The 16,847-nt window shown below is 48.1% G+C and overlaps 3 protein-coding genes and 1 non-coding gene across 10 annotated transcripts in view; 2 read left to right on the top strand and 2 right to left on the bottom strand.

Moving 5' to 3' along the window:
* LOC127039327 (zinc finger protein 420-like) overlaps nucleotides 1–11,179 on the top strand; it is a 645,607-nt gene extending 634,428 nt beyond the window's left edge. Inside the window, exon 15 of the mRNA XM_050932726.1 lies at nucleotides 10,014–11,179. The gene's annotated coding sequence lies outside the window, so the exon portion shown is untranslated. The remainder of the gene's footprint in view (nucleotides 1–10,013) is intronic.
* Nucleotides 1–16,847, bottom strand: part of LOC127039371 (zinc finger protein 883-like) — a 341,025-nt gene that overhangs the window by 104,665 nt on the left and 219,513 nt on the right. The window lies entirely within an intron of this gene.
* The window catches only part of LOC127039349 (zinc finger protein 154-like), a 197,641-nt gene that overhangs the window by 8,474 nt on the left and 172,320 nt on the right, over nucleotides 1–16,847 (top strand). For 2 of the 4 annotated variants that reach the window (XM_050932903.1, XM_050932902.1), the window contains exon 9: nucleotides 612–738. In XM_050932903.1, coding sequence (XP_050788860.1) covers nucleotides 612–738 — 127 coding nt within the window. Of the gene's footprint in view, nucleotides 1–611; nucleotides 739–8,723; nucleotides 11,180–16,847 lie in introns of those variants that run through there. The other 2 variants (XM_050932904.1, XM_050932905.1) reach the window with 2 other exon arrangements.
* TRNAK-UUU (transfer RNA lysine (anticodon UUU)) lies at nucleotides 11,962–12,034 on the bottom strand. Its single transcript has one exon. It is a non-coding gene; the product is annotated as a tRNA-Lys (tRNA).

Below are 16,847 nucleotides of genomic sequence, written 5' to 3' on the forward strand. Positions count from 1 at the left end.
GGCAGGAAATACCTAGAGTGGAGAAAGGGATGGGAACAAGGCGTGTGACAAACTTGCTGGGAATGGTTTAACTTGAGTCCTGGATTCCAAGAACAGACCCATGGGGTTTGGGGGAGGAAATTACCCTATTTGTAGAATGGGGCTGGTGGGGGAACCCTGGGCAGCGCTGGGAAAATGTATCAGATTCCGAGTGCGAGAATATAAACCTACTCGCCAGAGGCTGCTACAAGATTCGAAAGAGGGTGGGAGGTTACCCACCAGTGGGGCCTCGAGTAGATAATCCCTCCCCTTCCTTCCAGCTACTGGCAATGGGAAATCTGTTGAGATTCCTACTGGGGAGCTGACCCTGGAGCCTGCTGAGGACTCCATCCCCCATATCAGCCTCTGGCTTGGTGTGTGATGAATAAGAAGAGCCTTCCCCCTCTGTCTGCTGGGGGGGGACGAGGAGATCTCTATCTCCCTTCCTGTTTTGCCTCCGGCTGCTCTAAGGGTGGGAATCTGCTGACTGTGACCCTGACAGAGCTTCCATTTGATTGGCTCCTCTCCCTCCATGAATCGTGGGGCTGTGACTAGGGCAGCAGGTACTGAGTGTTGGACTCTTGCTCTTTCAGGGGCCGATGACCTTCGAGGAGGTGGCTGTGTATTTCACCAGGGAAGAGTGGGCTCTGCTGGACCCCCGTCAAAGAGCCCTCTGCAGAGACGTCATGCAGGAGAACTATGAGACTGTGACCTCGCTGGGTAAGGATTCCTGTCCCCATGGTTCTTAGAAGGGGAAGTGAAGAGTTAAGGTTCACACCACTCCCACAATGCCACCTCTGCTCTGCCCTGTCTCAGCAACAGCCCATTGAGTGCATTGAAATGGGGCAAACTAGGTCCCTCAGGGTTCACATACACCTCCCTTCGTATCAGAGTCACTGGTCTGCCAAGCTGCTCCAACTCCTCCCTCCACCATCCAGTTACAGATACAGCTGACCCAGTGCACACGGCTGGAGGCATGCGGATAAATGCTGGGATTCTCACTTGTGAACACAACACAAACAATGGCACATTCTTAGTCCTTCATATCTATTGTAGAATCATAGATTTTATGGCCAGAAAGGGTTATTAGGTCATCTAGTCTGACTTCCTATATAACACAGGTCATAGAATTTCATCCAGTTACTGCTGTACTGAGCTGAATGTCTTGTGTTGGACTCAGTCCTCCCCGAGAAAGGCATCCACTCTGACTTCAAGAAATGGAGAAACCTCCACTTCCTTTGTTACTTTGTTAACCTTTGCACCAGCCTTACTGAGCCATTCCCAGTGGCAAGTGCCGGCGGCAGGGCCAGGGGCAGAGTTAAGGTTGCATTTTAGGGGTGGTGTGTATATTAACTCTTCCTTTTCTGGTTTTCAGAGGTTTAAGTTTAGCCACCACTCACATAGTGGAAAGGCATGCAGCAGAACTGGGCAACCTGTATTCAGTATTGATGTAGGTTATGGGCATTTGATTTCCTTATTTCTTTAATAGACTTTTTCGATACTCTGTCTGCATGAGAGATTTTGCCCGCCTAATTATGTCAATTAAGGATGTGGTTTTTCGCATCCCTAACAAACAGAGCTATGTTGACAAATCTTTGCAGCTCAGAAGAGGCCAGAGTCTGCAAGTGGATTTTAAAACACTTCAAAATATTGCTCTCAGCCCTGAAATTTTGGAATCGGGGGGAAAACTTGTAAGAGGAACTCGTTCAGAATGCAAGCAAAACGCACAATACACCTAGTCTGAAAGTTAATGGTGGTACGGCTCCTACTCAGGAGAATGGGGGTAGCTCAGAGGCAGAGGCCACAGCATATCCTCTTGACCCAACCAACCAATGACTGTGAGAGAAGTTTGAGGTTCCTATTCAGGAGTTCTTGGGGGGCGGGAGTGGGGGAGGAAGGAGAGCAGGGAGCAGTGGGAGTGGAGAAGATGATGGCGGAGCTAGTGCTTGTGGCGTGCCACAAGGTAGGGCAGACTCAGTGTAGTGGGAGGAAAGGGATAGGTATATGGAAGACTAGAGGGAATCAGGGAGGGATGGGTACCATGGAAGGAAGAGGAGGTGAAGAATCAGAGACAGAATCTCCTGAGAACAGGTAGTGTGGTGGGTTGGGGGAGTGGGAGCCTGGGAATGGAGAAGGGGGTGGAGGTCCCAGCAGTGGTGCTGTTGGAGGGGGAGGATTGGGTAGGAGATGTGGGATACTTGGAAGTGGAAAAGACTAAGGATAGTGGGAAGAGGATGGGGAGTGTTTGCTCCAAGGAGCAGGAAGGATCTGGTGGCAGTGGGAATGGAAGGTTTCAGGGAGGCAGATATTTGGGGCCCTCCACTGAGAATGCTTTTGCCATAGTCTCTAATGACCTCTCCCTAAGCAAAGCTCAGAAGCAGTGCTCCACCCTTATTCTTCTTGACCTGTCAGCCGCCTTTCATACCACTGACCATGGTCGTCGTCTTGACATCTTGTCTTCTTCCTGGCTCTCCTACCTCCGTAACCACTTCTTCAGTGTGTCCTTAGAAAGATCCTCCTCACCCCCACTCCACTCTTCTGTGGGGGTTCTACAGGACTCAGTCCTTGGTCACTTCCTCTGCACTTTATCTCTGGGAAATCTCACCCCCAAACGCAAATTCAGCTACTGTCTGTATGCTGATGAATCACAGATCTATCGCTCTACTCTAGACCTGTCTCCTTCTGTCCAAACTAAAATCCCAGCCCCTCTGATGACTCCTCGTGGATGGCTAGCCATCAACTCAAGCTCAGATGTTGAAAACAGAGCTCTTAATCCCCCAAACCAGCCCCCCACCTCCTTTCTTGCTGTTCACTCCAGAATTAGCTGATGGAATCTCAGAGCCTCTGGCAACATTTGCAAACTCAGATGACAGGAGAGGTCCCAGAAGATTGGAGAAGGGTTAACATAGTGCCCATCTTTACAAAGAGGGAAAAGGAGGAGCTGGGGAACTATAAACTAGTCAGCCTGGCCTCAATACCAGGGAAGCTACTGGAGCCATGTATAAAACATTCAGTTTGCAAATACCTGGAGGATGAAGGGGTAATCGGCAGCAGGCAGCATGGATTTACTAAGAACATAGCATGACAAACCAGCCTGATATCCTCCTTTGATAGGGTAACTGGTTTGGTGACTAAAATAGACCTGGACTTCTAAAAGTCTTTTGATACAGTCCCATGAGTAAGCTGGAGAAATGCAGGCTCAATAGAACTCCCATTAAGTGGATGTATAATTGGGTTACACGACCGCAAGCGAAGAGTAACTATTAAAGGAATGATGTCAGAGTGGAGGGATTTCTCAAATGGGGTTTCACAGGGATCTGTTTTGGGTCTGGTGTTATTTAACATCTTCATTAATGACGTGGTTGTAAGAATGGAGAGCATACTCATCAAATTCACAGATGACACAAAGCTGGGGGGGTGTCAACACTTTGGAGGCTAGAGCAAAACTTCAAAGAGATTGTGATAAATTGGCAAACTGGGCTATAGACAACAATGAAATTCAACAAAGACAAGTGTAAGGTGCTACACTTGGGAAGAAAAACCCAATGCACAAATACTGACTGGGGGATAAATGGTATGGGAGCAGCACCGCTGAGAAGGATCTGGGAGTTGTGGTGGATCACAACCTCACCATGAAGTCAACAGTGTGATGATAATGCCAAAAGAAGCAAATGCACTGAGAAGCATAACATGGAAATCACGGGTGGTGATAGTACTGCTCTACTCAGCACTGGTTAGGCCTCAGGGGGAGTCCTGGGTCCAGTTTTGGTCACAAGTGACTAGACAGGATGTAGAGAAACCGGAAAGAATCCGGAGGCAAGTGACAAAGATGATCAAAGGGGTGGAATGCAAACCAGTGAGCAAAGGCTGATGGAACTGGGTGTGTTTACTTTGGAAAAAAGAGTTAATGAGGGGGATATGACAGTGGTTTTCAAATATTCAAAAGGCTGTGTGAGCGTGTGTGGCTGTCCCTCCTGGTCTGTCTCAGGACAAAGATGCAAAGTCTCCAAGCCCAGGCCCTCAGACAGGGTGGGGGCAGCAAACAATTAGGGGCTTTGCACAGGACGAGCACCAAACAGTCTAGGGCTCAGGCAGGGGCAAGCACCAAACAGATCTAGTGTCCTAGATCGGCGGCCGGTCGACCAACACAGGCCTCCTGGCTGAAGGTGGGGTGGCAGGGGACTCTGGCCCTCCTGACTCCACTGGGTGCCAGCCCTGGACCCTAACAATGGCAGTGTAATCCACCACTGGATCAGTGGGGATCCACTCACAACACACTGACTTAGTGTCAGGCTAACACTCAGCCAGATGATGATCTAATTTCCCTGAGTGACTTCCTACAATCCCCAGGGTTTGGTACCTCTGGCCTCCAATTCCCCTGGGTCGGTGGTCTGTGGCAGCCGCATCAGCTCGTTGGCACCTCGACTGGCTGGTGACCCTGGGAGCTCTGGCCAGTCCTCTGGTAGCTGCCCCAGCAGGTCCTTGATGTCCCACTTCAGCAGCGGGTGATAAGTGTCTGTCTCCCTCGGCAGCTCCAGCCCAACTGAGCTGCAGGGCCCCCTCCTTTTGTACTTCTGCTTCCTGTCCTGTCCGTCAGCTTCCGGAGGGTGGAGGTGGCTTTCCTGGCTCGGTAGCCCAACGGGCGGGTTATGGTCCCTGCTTGTCTTCCCTGCTACAGGCTGCCATACAAAGGATGGAGAACAGTTGTTCTCTCTTGTCACAGAGGGCAGGACAAGAGGCAGTGGGTTCAAACTACAGCACAGCAGATTTAGATTAAATCTCAGGAAAAAACTTCCTAACTGGAAGAACCGTAGGACAATGGAAGACGCGCCTCGGGAAGTGGTGGAAGTTTATTCACTGGAAGTTTTCAAAGGAGGCTGGTTTAGTCGCAGCAAATCCTGCACCTTGGCAGGGGGTTAGACTAGATGACCTTTGTGGTCCCTTTTAACTCTGTGGTTCTAAGGGGAACCGGGGTTTGCCCTTGGAAAAAGCTAAAGCAAGCATGTCACCCATTAAGGGTATGTCTGCACTGTGTCTGGAAGCTGCCTCCCAGCCAGAATCCATGCTGACTCACTACAAATAACGGTGCAGGCGCTGTTGGTTGGGCTGTAGCTTGGGTCTAAAGCCAGGGGTTGAGGGGGGTGGGTGGGCTAGATGGTCTGAGCTCCAAGCAGAGCCCTAACGTCAGAACAATGTCTCCACAGCCATTTTTAATGCACCAGCGTGAGACCAGCCTGGAAGGTGGCTGACTGCCTGATGCACCTTAGACGTACCCTAAAGAGGGCGGTCCCAAAGGAGACTGTATTAAGGTTGGGTCACCTAACTCCCTGTAAATCCATGACCCAGCCCCTTCCCTTGGCACCCTGTCACTGTGCCTTAGTGGGTCACAACTGAGGATGCCAAATTCAAGATGAACTGCTGAGAAATAGGGCAAACACAACCCCAAACTGGTGGATGTTCTTTTATAAGTTTCAGAGTAGCAGCCGTGTTAGTCTGTTTCCGCAAAAAGAACAGGAGTACTTGTGGCACCTTAGAGACTAAAATTTATTTGAGTATAAGCATGCATCCAATAAAGTAGGCTGTAACCCACAAAAGCTTATGCTCAGATAAATTTGTTAGTCTCTAAGGTGCCACAAGTACTCCTGTTCTTTTATAAGATAGAGCAAAACAGCCACAAAAATAAACTCCTGTTTCACCACACTGGCTAACAAGAAAACTTAAAGGCAGTTTTCTCAGGCATTCCGGTTCTTATAACACCACCAAACACGCTGGATTCAGAGATGAGTGGTTCTTTACAACCAGCGTCATTAAATAAGTTTCTTCTGCTCCCAAAGGGCCAGCCACTCCCAGGTCACTATACAGCTTAAATCTTACCCAAAAAATCATGCTGATGCCAATCCTTTGGTATCTAAAATCTAAAGGTTTATTCATAAAAAGAAAGAAAAGTGAGAGTTAAAATTGGCTAAGGGAATCAATTACATCCAGTAATGGCTAAGTTCTTGGTTCAGGCTTGTAGCAGTGATGGAATAAACTGTTGGCTTAAGTCAAGTCTCTGGAGTACATCCCCTTCTGGGATGGGTCAGTCAGTCCTTTGTTCAGAGTTTCAATCTGTAGCAAAGTTCCTCCAGAGGTAAGAAGCAGGATTGAAGACAAAGTGGAGCTGTTTCCAGGGCCTTTTATAGCTTTTGCAGTGTGAAGGGCATCCCATGGTTCTTACTGTGGAAAATTACAGCAAAAAGATGGAGTTTGGAGTCACATGGGCAAGTCACATGTTCATGCCCAATTTCCCTCAGTCATTGCAGGAAGCCAATACCTGCTTTCCAGACAGCACGTTTACATGACAGTCCACTCAGTGTAGATGGGTTGGTCCCATGGTCCATTGTCAATCAAGTGTGTCTTGATGAACCACTTAATTTGAACAGTCTCTCCCAGATGTGCTAGCTAGCTGCCTTATGGGCATTACCCTGTCATGCTTATAAGAAGCACACAGGATCTTTTTCAGGGGAAAGGGCAATACACCATGTTTATTGAAATACAACAGTTAGCATATGCATTCAATCACACACACACACACACTGTCCCACCAGTCGATGCTATAGTTACCAGTCCAGAGTATGGACCAGCCTACTGGCCAGCTAGGTTGATCATGGGTAGGAGAAACCGTGTTCCGCTGGTCATGACACGATGCTCTGGGGAAGTCTTGGCAGGATGAACCCAAAGTTTCATGGCAAGGCACCCTGGTTTATATACTGATTTTCCTTCATTGGGACCAATGAGTTTTGCACCGTCATGCTGTAATCAATTGTTGTTTGATGAGTGCTTGTTTTCTTAAATTATCCTTCTCATCCTTTATCTTGTTCTTTCATCTAGTTCCTCAAGGAGTTCTCCCAGGTTGGTTTAGATCACAGCTGTCTTGTCCCCACTGATAGGTGCCTGTCTCATCTTTAGAGGCGTCTATCTGCCCTCCTCTGACATTTCAATAGGGGCGTGTTGCAGCCTCCTGGTGCCCTTGTGTCTGTCTCCGGTTCCTCCCTCGTATATCTGGTTCAGCGATGACCTTCACCCTTACCTCTTAACACTCACATTCCTCATTCACACACACATCAGAATTAATTTACACAGAACATTTTGAGCAGGAACATCAAATTGCAATGCAAAAGAAAACAATCATGGTGTCATGGTATAAATCCCCACTCTGAACCTTAGCGTCCAAAAGATGGGGTACCAGCGTGAATTCCTCTAAGCTCAATTACCAGCTTAGAACCTGTAGTGCTGCCACCAACCAGGAATTCCAGTGCCTGGTACACTCTGGTCCCCCCAAAACCTTGCCTGGGGACCCCCAAGTCCCAGTCCCTCTGGATCTTAACTCAAGGAAAGTAAACCCTTTCCCTCACCGTTGCCTCTCCCAGGCTTCCCCTCCCTGGGTTACCGTGGAAGATCACTGTGATTCAAACTCCTTGAATCTTAAAACAGAGAGGAAAATTCACCTTCCCCTCTCCTTCTCTCTCCCCCCTCAGACTCTCCCTGAGAGAGAAAGTAATCCTAACACAGAGAGAAATTAACCTTTCTCTCCCCCTTCCCTCCTTTCTCCCCACCAATTCCCTGGTGAATCCAGACCCTGTCCCCTGGGGTCTCACACCAGAATAAAAAAACAATCAGGTTCTTAAACAAAAAAAGCTTTTAATTAAAGGAAGAACAAAAGTAAAAATTATCTTTGTAAATTTAAGATGGAATATGTTACAGGGTTTTTTAGCTATAGACACTGGGAATACCCTCCCAGCCTAAGTATACAAGTACAAATTAAAATCTTTTCAGCAAAATACAAATTTGAACTCCTCCCAGCCAAATACGCATTTGCAAATAAAGAGAACAACCATAAGCCTAACTCACTTTATCTACCTAGTACTCACTATTCTGAACTTATAAGAGCCTGTATCGGAGAGACTGGAGAGAAACCTGGTTGCACGTCTGGTCCCTCTGAGCCCCCAGAGTGAACAACAACCAAAAACTAACAGCACACACACAAACTTCCCTCCCTCAAGATTTGAAAGTATCCTGTCCCCTGATTGGTCCTCTGGTCAGGTGACAGCCAGGCTCACTGAACTTGTTAACCCTTTACAGGGAAAAGAGACATGAAGTACTCCTGTTCTGTTAACCCTTAACTATCTGTTTATGACACATGGCATTCTTTTACTTATTTTAAAATGTTAAATCTACAACAAATTGGTGACCCTCAAAGGTCCGTTACTTCCTTGAAATCAGTCCAGACACAGATTTTGGCTGCTGTATCTCTACCGCAGGGGTCCCCAATGCGCCCGCATCATCGAGAGGCATCGCCGACGAAATGCTGCAGAAATTCGGCAGACACTCCACCACCACCACGGTCCTTTGTCAGGCACCCGCCAGGCGAAAAGGTTGGGGACCAATGCTCTACCCATTGGCCCATTAGGTCATTCCTTTCTGTTGTTCAGAAAGGGTGGCTGTCAGGATAGGATCAGATCATACAACAATACATTTAATACATGCTACATTATTATCCTTCATTCTAAATTATATAAAATAGAAACATAAAATCCTACTACTACATTTGGGGGAAGAGTTTTGGAAAGTTCAGTTCCTGATTTTTATTTCACCTCTCTCCAGCACTTGTTTTGGTTTCGCGTTCACCTTTCCATCCCTGTCTGAGGTTTCTGTCTCTATCACAGCAGGTGATGCAATGGTATATGAGAAAGAGGAGCAGAATTCGCAGCAGGAAAATGTTGAGCAAGTGGATAAACACAGAGAATTATTGCAAAGACTGAAAAGGAATGTGTCCAGGAGTCATGAGCAGGGAAACTCCTATGAGATTCAGCACAGACCAGAAAGAGAGCAGGGAAACCAGCCAGGGGAGAAAGTGAGTAAATTAATTTCCTGTTGGGGAACTCAGAAGCACATCAAGGAAAGCACAACCCAGCAGGAAATCCTCATGGGAAAGAGAAAAAATACATTCACTGTGTGTAGGAAAAACTTACATGACTACTCAGCCCTTATAAAGCATCAGAGAATCCACACAGGTGAGAAACCCTGTGAATACGGTGAGTATGGGAAAAACTTCACTCGCAGATCAGGCCTTTTTCTCCATCAGAGAATCCACACAGGGGTGAGTCGTTACGAATGCACTGAATGTGGAAAATGCTTCACTAAGAGATCAGCACTTTCTGAACATCAGAGAATCCATACAGGGGAGAGACCCTATGAATGCCGTGAGTGTGGGAAAAACTTCACTCACAGAACAGGCCTTTTTCTCCATCAGAGAATCCATACAGGGGAGAGGCCCTATGAATGCAGTGAGTGTGGGAAAACGTTTAATCGCAGTTCGCACCTTATTAGGCATCGGAGAATCCACACTGGGGAGACACCCTATGAATGCAGTGTGTGTGGAAAAAACTTCACTCGCAGATCAGGCCTTTCTGAACATCAGAGAATCCACACAGGGGAAAGGCCCTATGAATGCAGTGAGTGTGGCAAATGCTTCGCTAACAACTCTGCCCTTTCTAAACATCAGAGGATCCACACACGAGAGAGGCCCTATGAAAGAACTGAGTATGGGAATACCTTCTCTTGGCACTCAACCCATGTTAGCCATCAGAGAATCTGCAATAGCGATCAACACCATAAAAATCTCTTGGGCTAAAAAATGCTTTTTTAAAAATAATTTTCCTGATTCCTACATAACTTTTGAAGCTGCTTGAACTGTTTGCAGCACCGTTATCCCTCAGCTTGTCCAGATGAGTGGCCCATTTTTGCCTTTTGCAGTTTGTCCTGTTTTGAAGTGGACCTATTTATACTCTCTATTGTCCCATGGGTAATTCGAGTGTGCCCTTCCTATCAGGAACCAGGGAGCATCACATTTATACCATTCCTCCTCTTGCAAAGTTATTGTTAGAATCACCAATGATACAGATTGTATCATTGCCAGTTGTTCTCACATTGCTCTGGGTTGTGCTAAAGAGCAGTTATATTGGGAACTTTTCATTTTATATGTAAATAAAGAGAAGCGAGGACAGAAAATGTGTCATTTCAGCCTCTGTGACACTGGAAGGAGATGGAGTGACTCAGAGATTCCCTGCTTCCCCATCACTGCAGAACTGTTACTTTTTTTCTGAGCCATGCAGAGTTTATCTTCATCACATTCTACCCCTCCACTTCTCAAAGTGTCATGTGATGAAGCATTCTCCATTGTCTGTGCTTGGAGATGACGCTTTGACTTCTTTAATCCTATATCAGTCGGTATGACTGGAGATGAAAGTGTCAAAGACCTGGGAGGGGAATTCAAATGGATCCCAAACACAATGTGATCATTTGGAGTTTAAATCCCAGGTTCCATCTATTGGCAAAGCCACTTCTGGCAATGTGGCTGTTTTTTCCCCCTAGTTATGGAGATGCTAGGATACTGAACATGTTGTAAATAACATAACTGACTATTGAGATAGTGCTGAGTGATGCAGATTTGAATGGATCAGAGGATAATGTGATGGGAGAATCTCTTGTTCTGATTCTGAGTCATCAGATGTAACCTGCTCTGGAATTTCACTTGACACCTTCATTGTCATGTATTCTCTCTCTCTCTCTGTGATGTGGGTTTCTATCTTTCCTGAAGGCTGTTTGGTCACCCAATTGGATATTAGTTCAGTCTGATAGGATGTAGCTCAGATTTATTGGAGACTTTAAGATAAATGACCATTTGATAAGGTCCTCTTTTATCATTTCACCTTTGCTTTTTCCCCATCCCTCCATGATGACATGGAGAAAGCTGAAGTGCAGTTCTGTCAACAGGAGAGAACTCTCCAATTTACTGGCCATGCTAACAAAGACACAGCAGTGATTTAAAATCTCCACTCGGAAATGGTGAACAGCAGCAGAACCCCAAATAACTGAAGGAAGTGCATATGATCACAGGGTAGTTCAATTGTTGAAGTCAATATTGTCTCGGATGATCTGGGGAGAGAATTCCATGGTAAGTGGTTTTGAAGTAGGTAAAATGCCCATGTATTTGGTTCCCAAAGCATTTGTAACCCAGACCCTACAGAAGATCTCTCCTAGCTAATCCTATGGTATGGGAGATGCAGCCCTTCATGACACAGATGTTGAGGAAATAAAAGTGGGGTTTTTGTTGAATTTATCCTTTGTAGTTGCTGAAAATGAGTATAAAATGAAATCAGTTTTGAAAATCTAATAGCTTCAGAAAAATAGCTATTTTGAATAGAAACTCCAGCTCTGGTAACTAACAGAGATTCTGATCCAGCCCTCTGTTCAGTCCCTTGCCTGGAACTGTGCCAGCAAATTAAAGAAAAACTGGCCATGTTTTGGGAAGTCATTCCTCATTAACACTGCTGAGATTTTTAGTGGTTTTGTAAAGGATTCTACTTCTAAGAACTGTAAATTTACCCTAAGCAAGGCCAAAGATTTGGAAAGAACTGGAGTTGAAAGAGTCCACACCCAGTTCTTGGTTTCCACCCCAGTAAAGGAAGCTATGGTGACCAAAGACCCAAGGAAAATTGTTTGTACAACTCCACTTCCTAGTGAAGGGGAGTAGGCTTCTGTGCATAGGAGGGGCTGTGGATTGGATCTGAGGGGCACTGGGAATAGAGGGGACAGGAGTTTGGGCTGAAGAGCATCCTCATTTGGGTATCCAGCTGGACAGGGGAAGGCAGCAGGTGATTCTAATTCCTTAGGGATATTTTATATGTGTGTTTGTGTGTGCGCGCAGGGGAGGAGCAAACTATATGCCCACAGGCCTTTATTCCTCTAGCCTTTGAGGACAGAGGGAACGTCAGGAAGTTGCCCCTTCAGTCTCACACACAAAAAGGCCCTTCTTAAGAAAGACGCAATTCTGATGAGAAAAAGTTACACCAAAGAGGACTATGAAGAAATAGATTTTTAAGATCTTGCTGATCAGTTCATCACCTGATCAGGGACTTGAACCCTGGACCCTCAGATTAAAAATCTGATGTGCTACCAACTGAACTAGCCAGGCTCCCAAAACAAGAAAGTTGGTTGGTGCAGAGGAGAAACTGGTCAAGAAAAAGCAGCTATACAGTTGGTGCTTGAGTGCCTGACAGGCTGGTGAGTTTGGTCACTAACATCCAGCTGCCAAATTCAGAAGTCCCTATTCCTAGTGGCAGGTGGCAACAAGGAGACTCACAACTCTCAGCACCTTGAGAAGGGTCACAATGTGCATCTATGTTGATTCAGCTGTCAAATCCACACAGAGAAAGCTCCCTATAGCATAGTTCCCTGACTCAAAATAGCCCAAAACTCTGCCCTATGAAATCATGGAACCTGTGCTCTTCGCTCTGTGAAAGCATGTAAAGAATCCAAAAGCTGGAGGGGAGGGATTGGGTCCAGAGCGACCTAGACAAATTGGAGGATTGGGCCAAAAGAAATCTGAGGAGGTTCAACAAGGACAAGTTCAGAGTCCTGTACTTAGGACGGAAGAATCCTATGCACTGCTACAGGCTGAGGACTGACTGGCTAAGGGGCAGTTCTACAGAAAAGGATCTGGGCCTTACAGTGGATAAGAAGCTGGATATGAGTCAACAGTGTGCCCTTGTTACCAAGAAGGTTATTGGGCTGCATTAGGAGCGTTGCGAGCAGATTGAGGGAAGTGATTATTCCCCTCTATTTGGCACTGGTGAGGCCACATCTGGAGTATTGCGTTCAGTTTCGGGCCCCCCACTACAAAAAGGATGTGGACAAATTGGAGAGAGTTCAGCAGAGGGAAAAGAAAATGATTAGAGGGCTGGGGCACATAACTTATGAGGAGAGGCTGAGGGAACTGGGGTTATTTAGTCTTCAGAAGAGAAGAGGGAGGGAGGATTTGATAGCAGCATCCAACTATCTGAAAGGAGGGTTCCAAAGAGGATAAAGCTCGGCTGTTCTTGGTGTTGGCAGATGAAAGACCAAGACAATCTCAAGTTGCAGTGCAGGAGGTTAAGGTTGGATATTAGGAAAAAATATTTCCCTAAGAGGGTGGTGAAGCACTAGTATAGGTTCCCTTAGAGGTTTTTAAGGCCCAGCTGGGATGATTTAGTTGGTGTTGGTCCTGCTTTGAGCAGGGGGTTTGACGGGATACCTCCTGAGGTCCCTTCCAACCTTAATATTCTACGATACTAAGGTCCAGACTGGTAAACTTCCAGGCTGAACAAGCCATGTTATTGATGGTGACACTAGGATTGAAGGATTATATCCCATTATAAAAAATTGTAAATAAAAATGTAATCTGATCTTGAGTTTCATGTTGTCTTCTAGAAATGTCCCTGGGACCCTGGCACTCCCCAGCAGGAGTGAAAGGAGAAACCCCCAGCACTGCATGTAGCTCCAGGCTAATTCATCAGAGGTGGGGGGAATTGATTTCTTTGCTGCTGAGCAGGGAGCCAGGGCAGTTCTCTGGGAATCAGGGTGCCCAGGCTGATCCAGCTGCTTCATTGCCCCTGGGGCCCTTCAGGCTTAGACTGTTTCTGAGGCCAGGCAGCTGCTCAGGGAGCTTTCCTGGTGTCACGGGCAGGGCAGGAATGTCTAAGGGCCTGAGTTCAGCCATCAGGAAAGGCAGCAGCTTTGTTCCTTACTTCTAAACAGTGCTCCAAGGCTGTGCTTCTCAGCCAGGGGTCTGGAGCCCCTTGGTGGGCAGTGAGGAGGTTTTGTGGGGCGGGGGGGGGGTGGCCAAAATAAACCAGAAAGCAGGGCTGGTGTTAGGGGCAGAAAGCTGAGCCCTCCCCCCTGGGACAAGTATCTTAACTTCATGGAGGCCCCTCTGTTGTGGGGCCTGTGCAGTGGCTCTGCTGGCTGCCCCTTAATGACAGCCCTGGCTTTTCATGGAATCATAGATTATTAGGGTTGGAAGGGACCTCAGGAGATCATCTAGTCTAACCCCTTGCTCAAAGCAGGACCAATCTCCAAATGGTCCCCTCCAGGATTGAACTCACAAACCTGGGTTTAGCAGGCTAATGCCCAAACCACTGAGATATCCCTCCCCTTTTTAAGCTACTGGACATGCAGAAAAACAGTTGTGGCACAGGTGGGCTATGGAGTTTTTATACCATGTTGGGTGGGGGCCACAGAAAGGAAAAGGTTGGGAACCCCTGCTCCAGGGAATCCCAGAGAATAAAGACTCAATCTGACTCGGTGCCAACTCTCATGATTTTGTCACGAGTCTCATGAGAGCTATTGTTTTCCTTAATGTCCCAGCTCCTGGTGTCAAGTGGAGATGTGATGATTTGAGCCTTCGCTCTTAAAGAAACAGAACCTTTCTAGCCCTTGTGGCTGTGGAGAAAGCTTCAGAATGTCACCCCAGTGCACCCTAAAGGCTCATCAAGCAGAAAGCAAATAAAAAGATCCCCAAATCTATTAAGAGTACATAATCTCATGATTTTAAAGCCAATCTCATGATTTTTGGTGAGCCTGACTCAGGGTTTTTGAATGTTTGGGGCTGACCATTCTGCAGACAGAGCTTAGCACCCTCCTTCACATCCAACACACCCAGACTTCTCTAAAGCTTTAACTCTCTTCTCCTTCCAGCAGCTTTAATGCAGCTGGGAATCCCAATTTCTAGATGTGCTTTTCCACAGACACTGAATTCCCCACAGGGCTGAGGCCCCACCCAGCTGTTCTGGGGACAGGACGGATGGGGCAGTAACCTCACATCACCCCTTTGTGACTCCCAGGGAAGCCACAGGGACAGCAGCTCCATGCTGGGCTCTAGGGCCCCCCAAAGCACCTGAGGGGAGGGGGCAGTTCAACTCCCATGTCAGGGGCTCCTGCTACCTGAAGGTGACAATAATCTCACAGCCCCTCCTGTCACGGAGACGCTCCATAGCCCTCCCTCCTTTCACACTGACTCCCGCAGGGACCATCCCTGTTGCAGCCCCTCCCCTCACAGCCCTTCCCCTCACGCATAGAGGGATTTGTTTGCTGGAGCCTGACATTACAATCCCAGGCGGGAGATTTCTGAGGATTTAATCACTGAGCCCCCCTCCCCCTCAGTGCAGAGGGGCTGGGCTCAGGCAGCCAGTTTCATCCAGGTATTTCACCCCCCAGGCCCCCAGAGTCTCCTCTGACTGTATTTATCAGTGGCACTGTGCGTGAGCAATGGCTATAAGAGGCTCAGGGAGGCTGAGCCTCCCCAAACAGGGCAAGAAATGCTGGATGTGACGCACCTCCCTTTGGAGGGGTGCTGGGCCACCACCTTTGGAGTGCCACCGACAGGACCTCCTGAGGAGTGGGGGAGCCACCGGAGCTTGAACCATGGCCCTGCCTGCGCCCTGTCCCCATACCCTGTCCCTGCTCGGACTCGTCCCCTCTGTGGCAAGCAGATCTTCTGCCTGATCAGCCCTGAGCCAGGTCTCTGTGCTGCAAATTATTCCAGCATCTGGGAAGGAAAGCACAGCAGCCCATAGCTCCAGCTCTGGTGGCTCTTTGCTCTCTCTGGGATAGGAGGCAACAAGTCTATCACTGCTCACTGTGCAGTGAATATCTCTATGATCTCTGCCCTTCGTGGTGGGGAGTTTCCCCACTGATCACATTTCTTGCTGGGAAGGGGAGGGGAGAGCGAAGAAGGGTTTTCTCCCTGTTTCATTCCTTTCCATTTTCTGTTCCTCCCTTCCCTTCCAGGGTCCTCCTTTGCATTTCATATTGTACAGTGGCCCCCTCCCCAACCCAGGACTCTGGAGAATCTGGAACAGCAAGATCCCAGGGGATCCTCAGTGATCAAGGGACTTTTCCACCTTCCAGGAGACTCCAGCTTGGGACTGAAGGCAGCTCTGGCCTTTTTTTCCTCTCTCCCTTCCTGGGGATAAAGGTCATGAAGCCTCTGCCTTGCCTCCTGAGTCTGAATAATATCTCATTTCCCACTATCTACTGCAAAGAAACAGGTGATTCTAACCCACGTGAGTGGAGTTAATTCAGTTCTCGGCCAGAGTCCTTCACCCACAGTCCTTAGGGCAGTGGGTTTCACTTTTGTTCTGGAGACCCAGTTGAGGAAAATTGTTTATGCACATGACTCAATGGAGCTGGGGATGAGAAGTTTGGGGTGTGGAAGGGGCTCATAGCTGGAGCAGAGATTTGGGGTGTGGGGTTGAGGACTGTGGGGTGAGGCCCATAATGAGGGATTTAGGGGTGGGAGGGGGCTCTGGGGTGGGGCAGGAGGTTGGGGCACAGGAGGAGGTCAGGGCGCTGGGTGCAAGCTCTGGGATGGAGCCAAGGATGAGGGGTTTAGAGTACAGGAAGGAGCTCTGGATTTGAGGAGGGCTCAGGGCTGGGGAATGGGTTACCTTAGGCAGCTCACAACCAGTGGCACAGCAGGGGTGCTAAGGCAGGCTTCCTACCTGTCCTAGCACTGAAGACCGTGCTGTGCCCGGGAAGTGGCCAGAAGTAGGTCCAGCTCCTGGGTGGAGGTGCACAAGCATCTCTGTGAGGTTCCCAAGAGCAGCCCCCCGCCCCCCCAGCTTTCATTGGCCAGGGTGAGAGCAGCTCGCGGGAGCCCTGTGCCCTGCCCTGCCTAGGAGCCAGACCTGCTGCTGGCCACTTCTGCGGTCACCGTGGTGTCAGAATAGATAGGGACCAGCCTGCCTTAGCTGGGCAGCACCACCAACGGGACTTTTAATGGCCTGGTTGGTGGAGCTGACCAGAGCCACTGCGACCCCGTGCCTTACATTTTGAAAACCACTGCTCTATGGGATACAGACTCTCTGTGACACTGACTGGCCAGGGCTCATCTCTGCATGTACCCAATAGGGAAGGAAAGACACTGAGGCCAGAAGAAGATGGGCAGAAGGAGTCAAATGAGGCTAGAC

This window comes from Gopherus flavomarginatus, chromosome 23, assembly GCF_025201925.1.
Source record: "Gopherus flavomarginatus isolate rGopFla2 chromosome 23, rGopFla2.mat.asm, whole genome shotgun sequence".
Taxonomy (NCBI): Eukaryota; Metazoa; Chordata; order Testudines; family Testudinidae; genus Gopherus; species Gopherus flavomarginatus.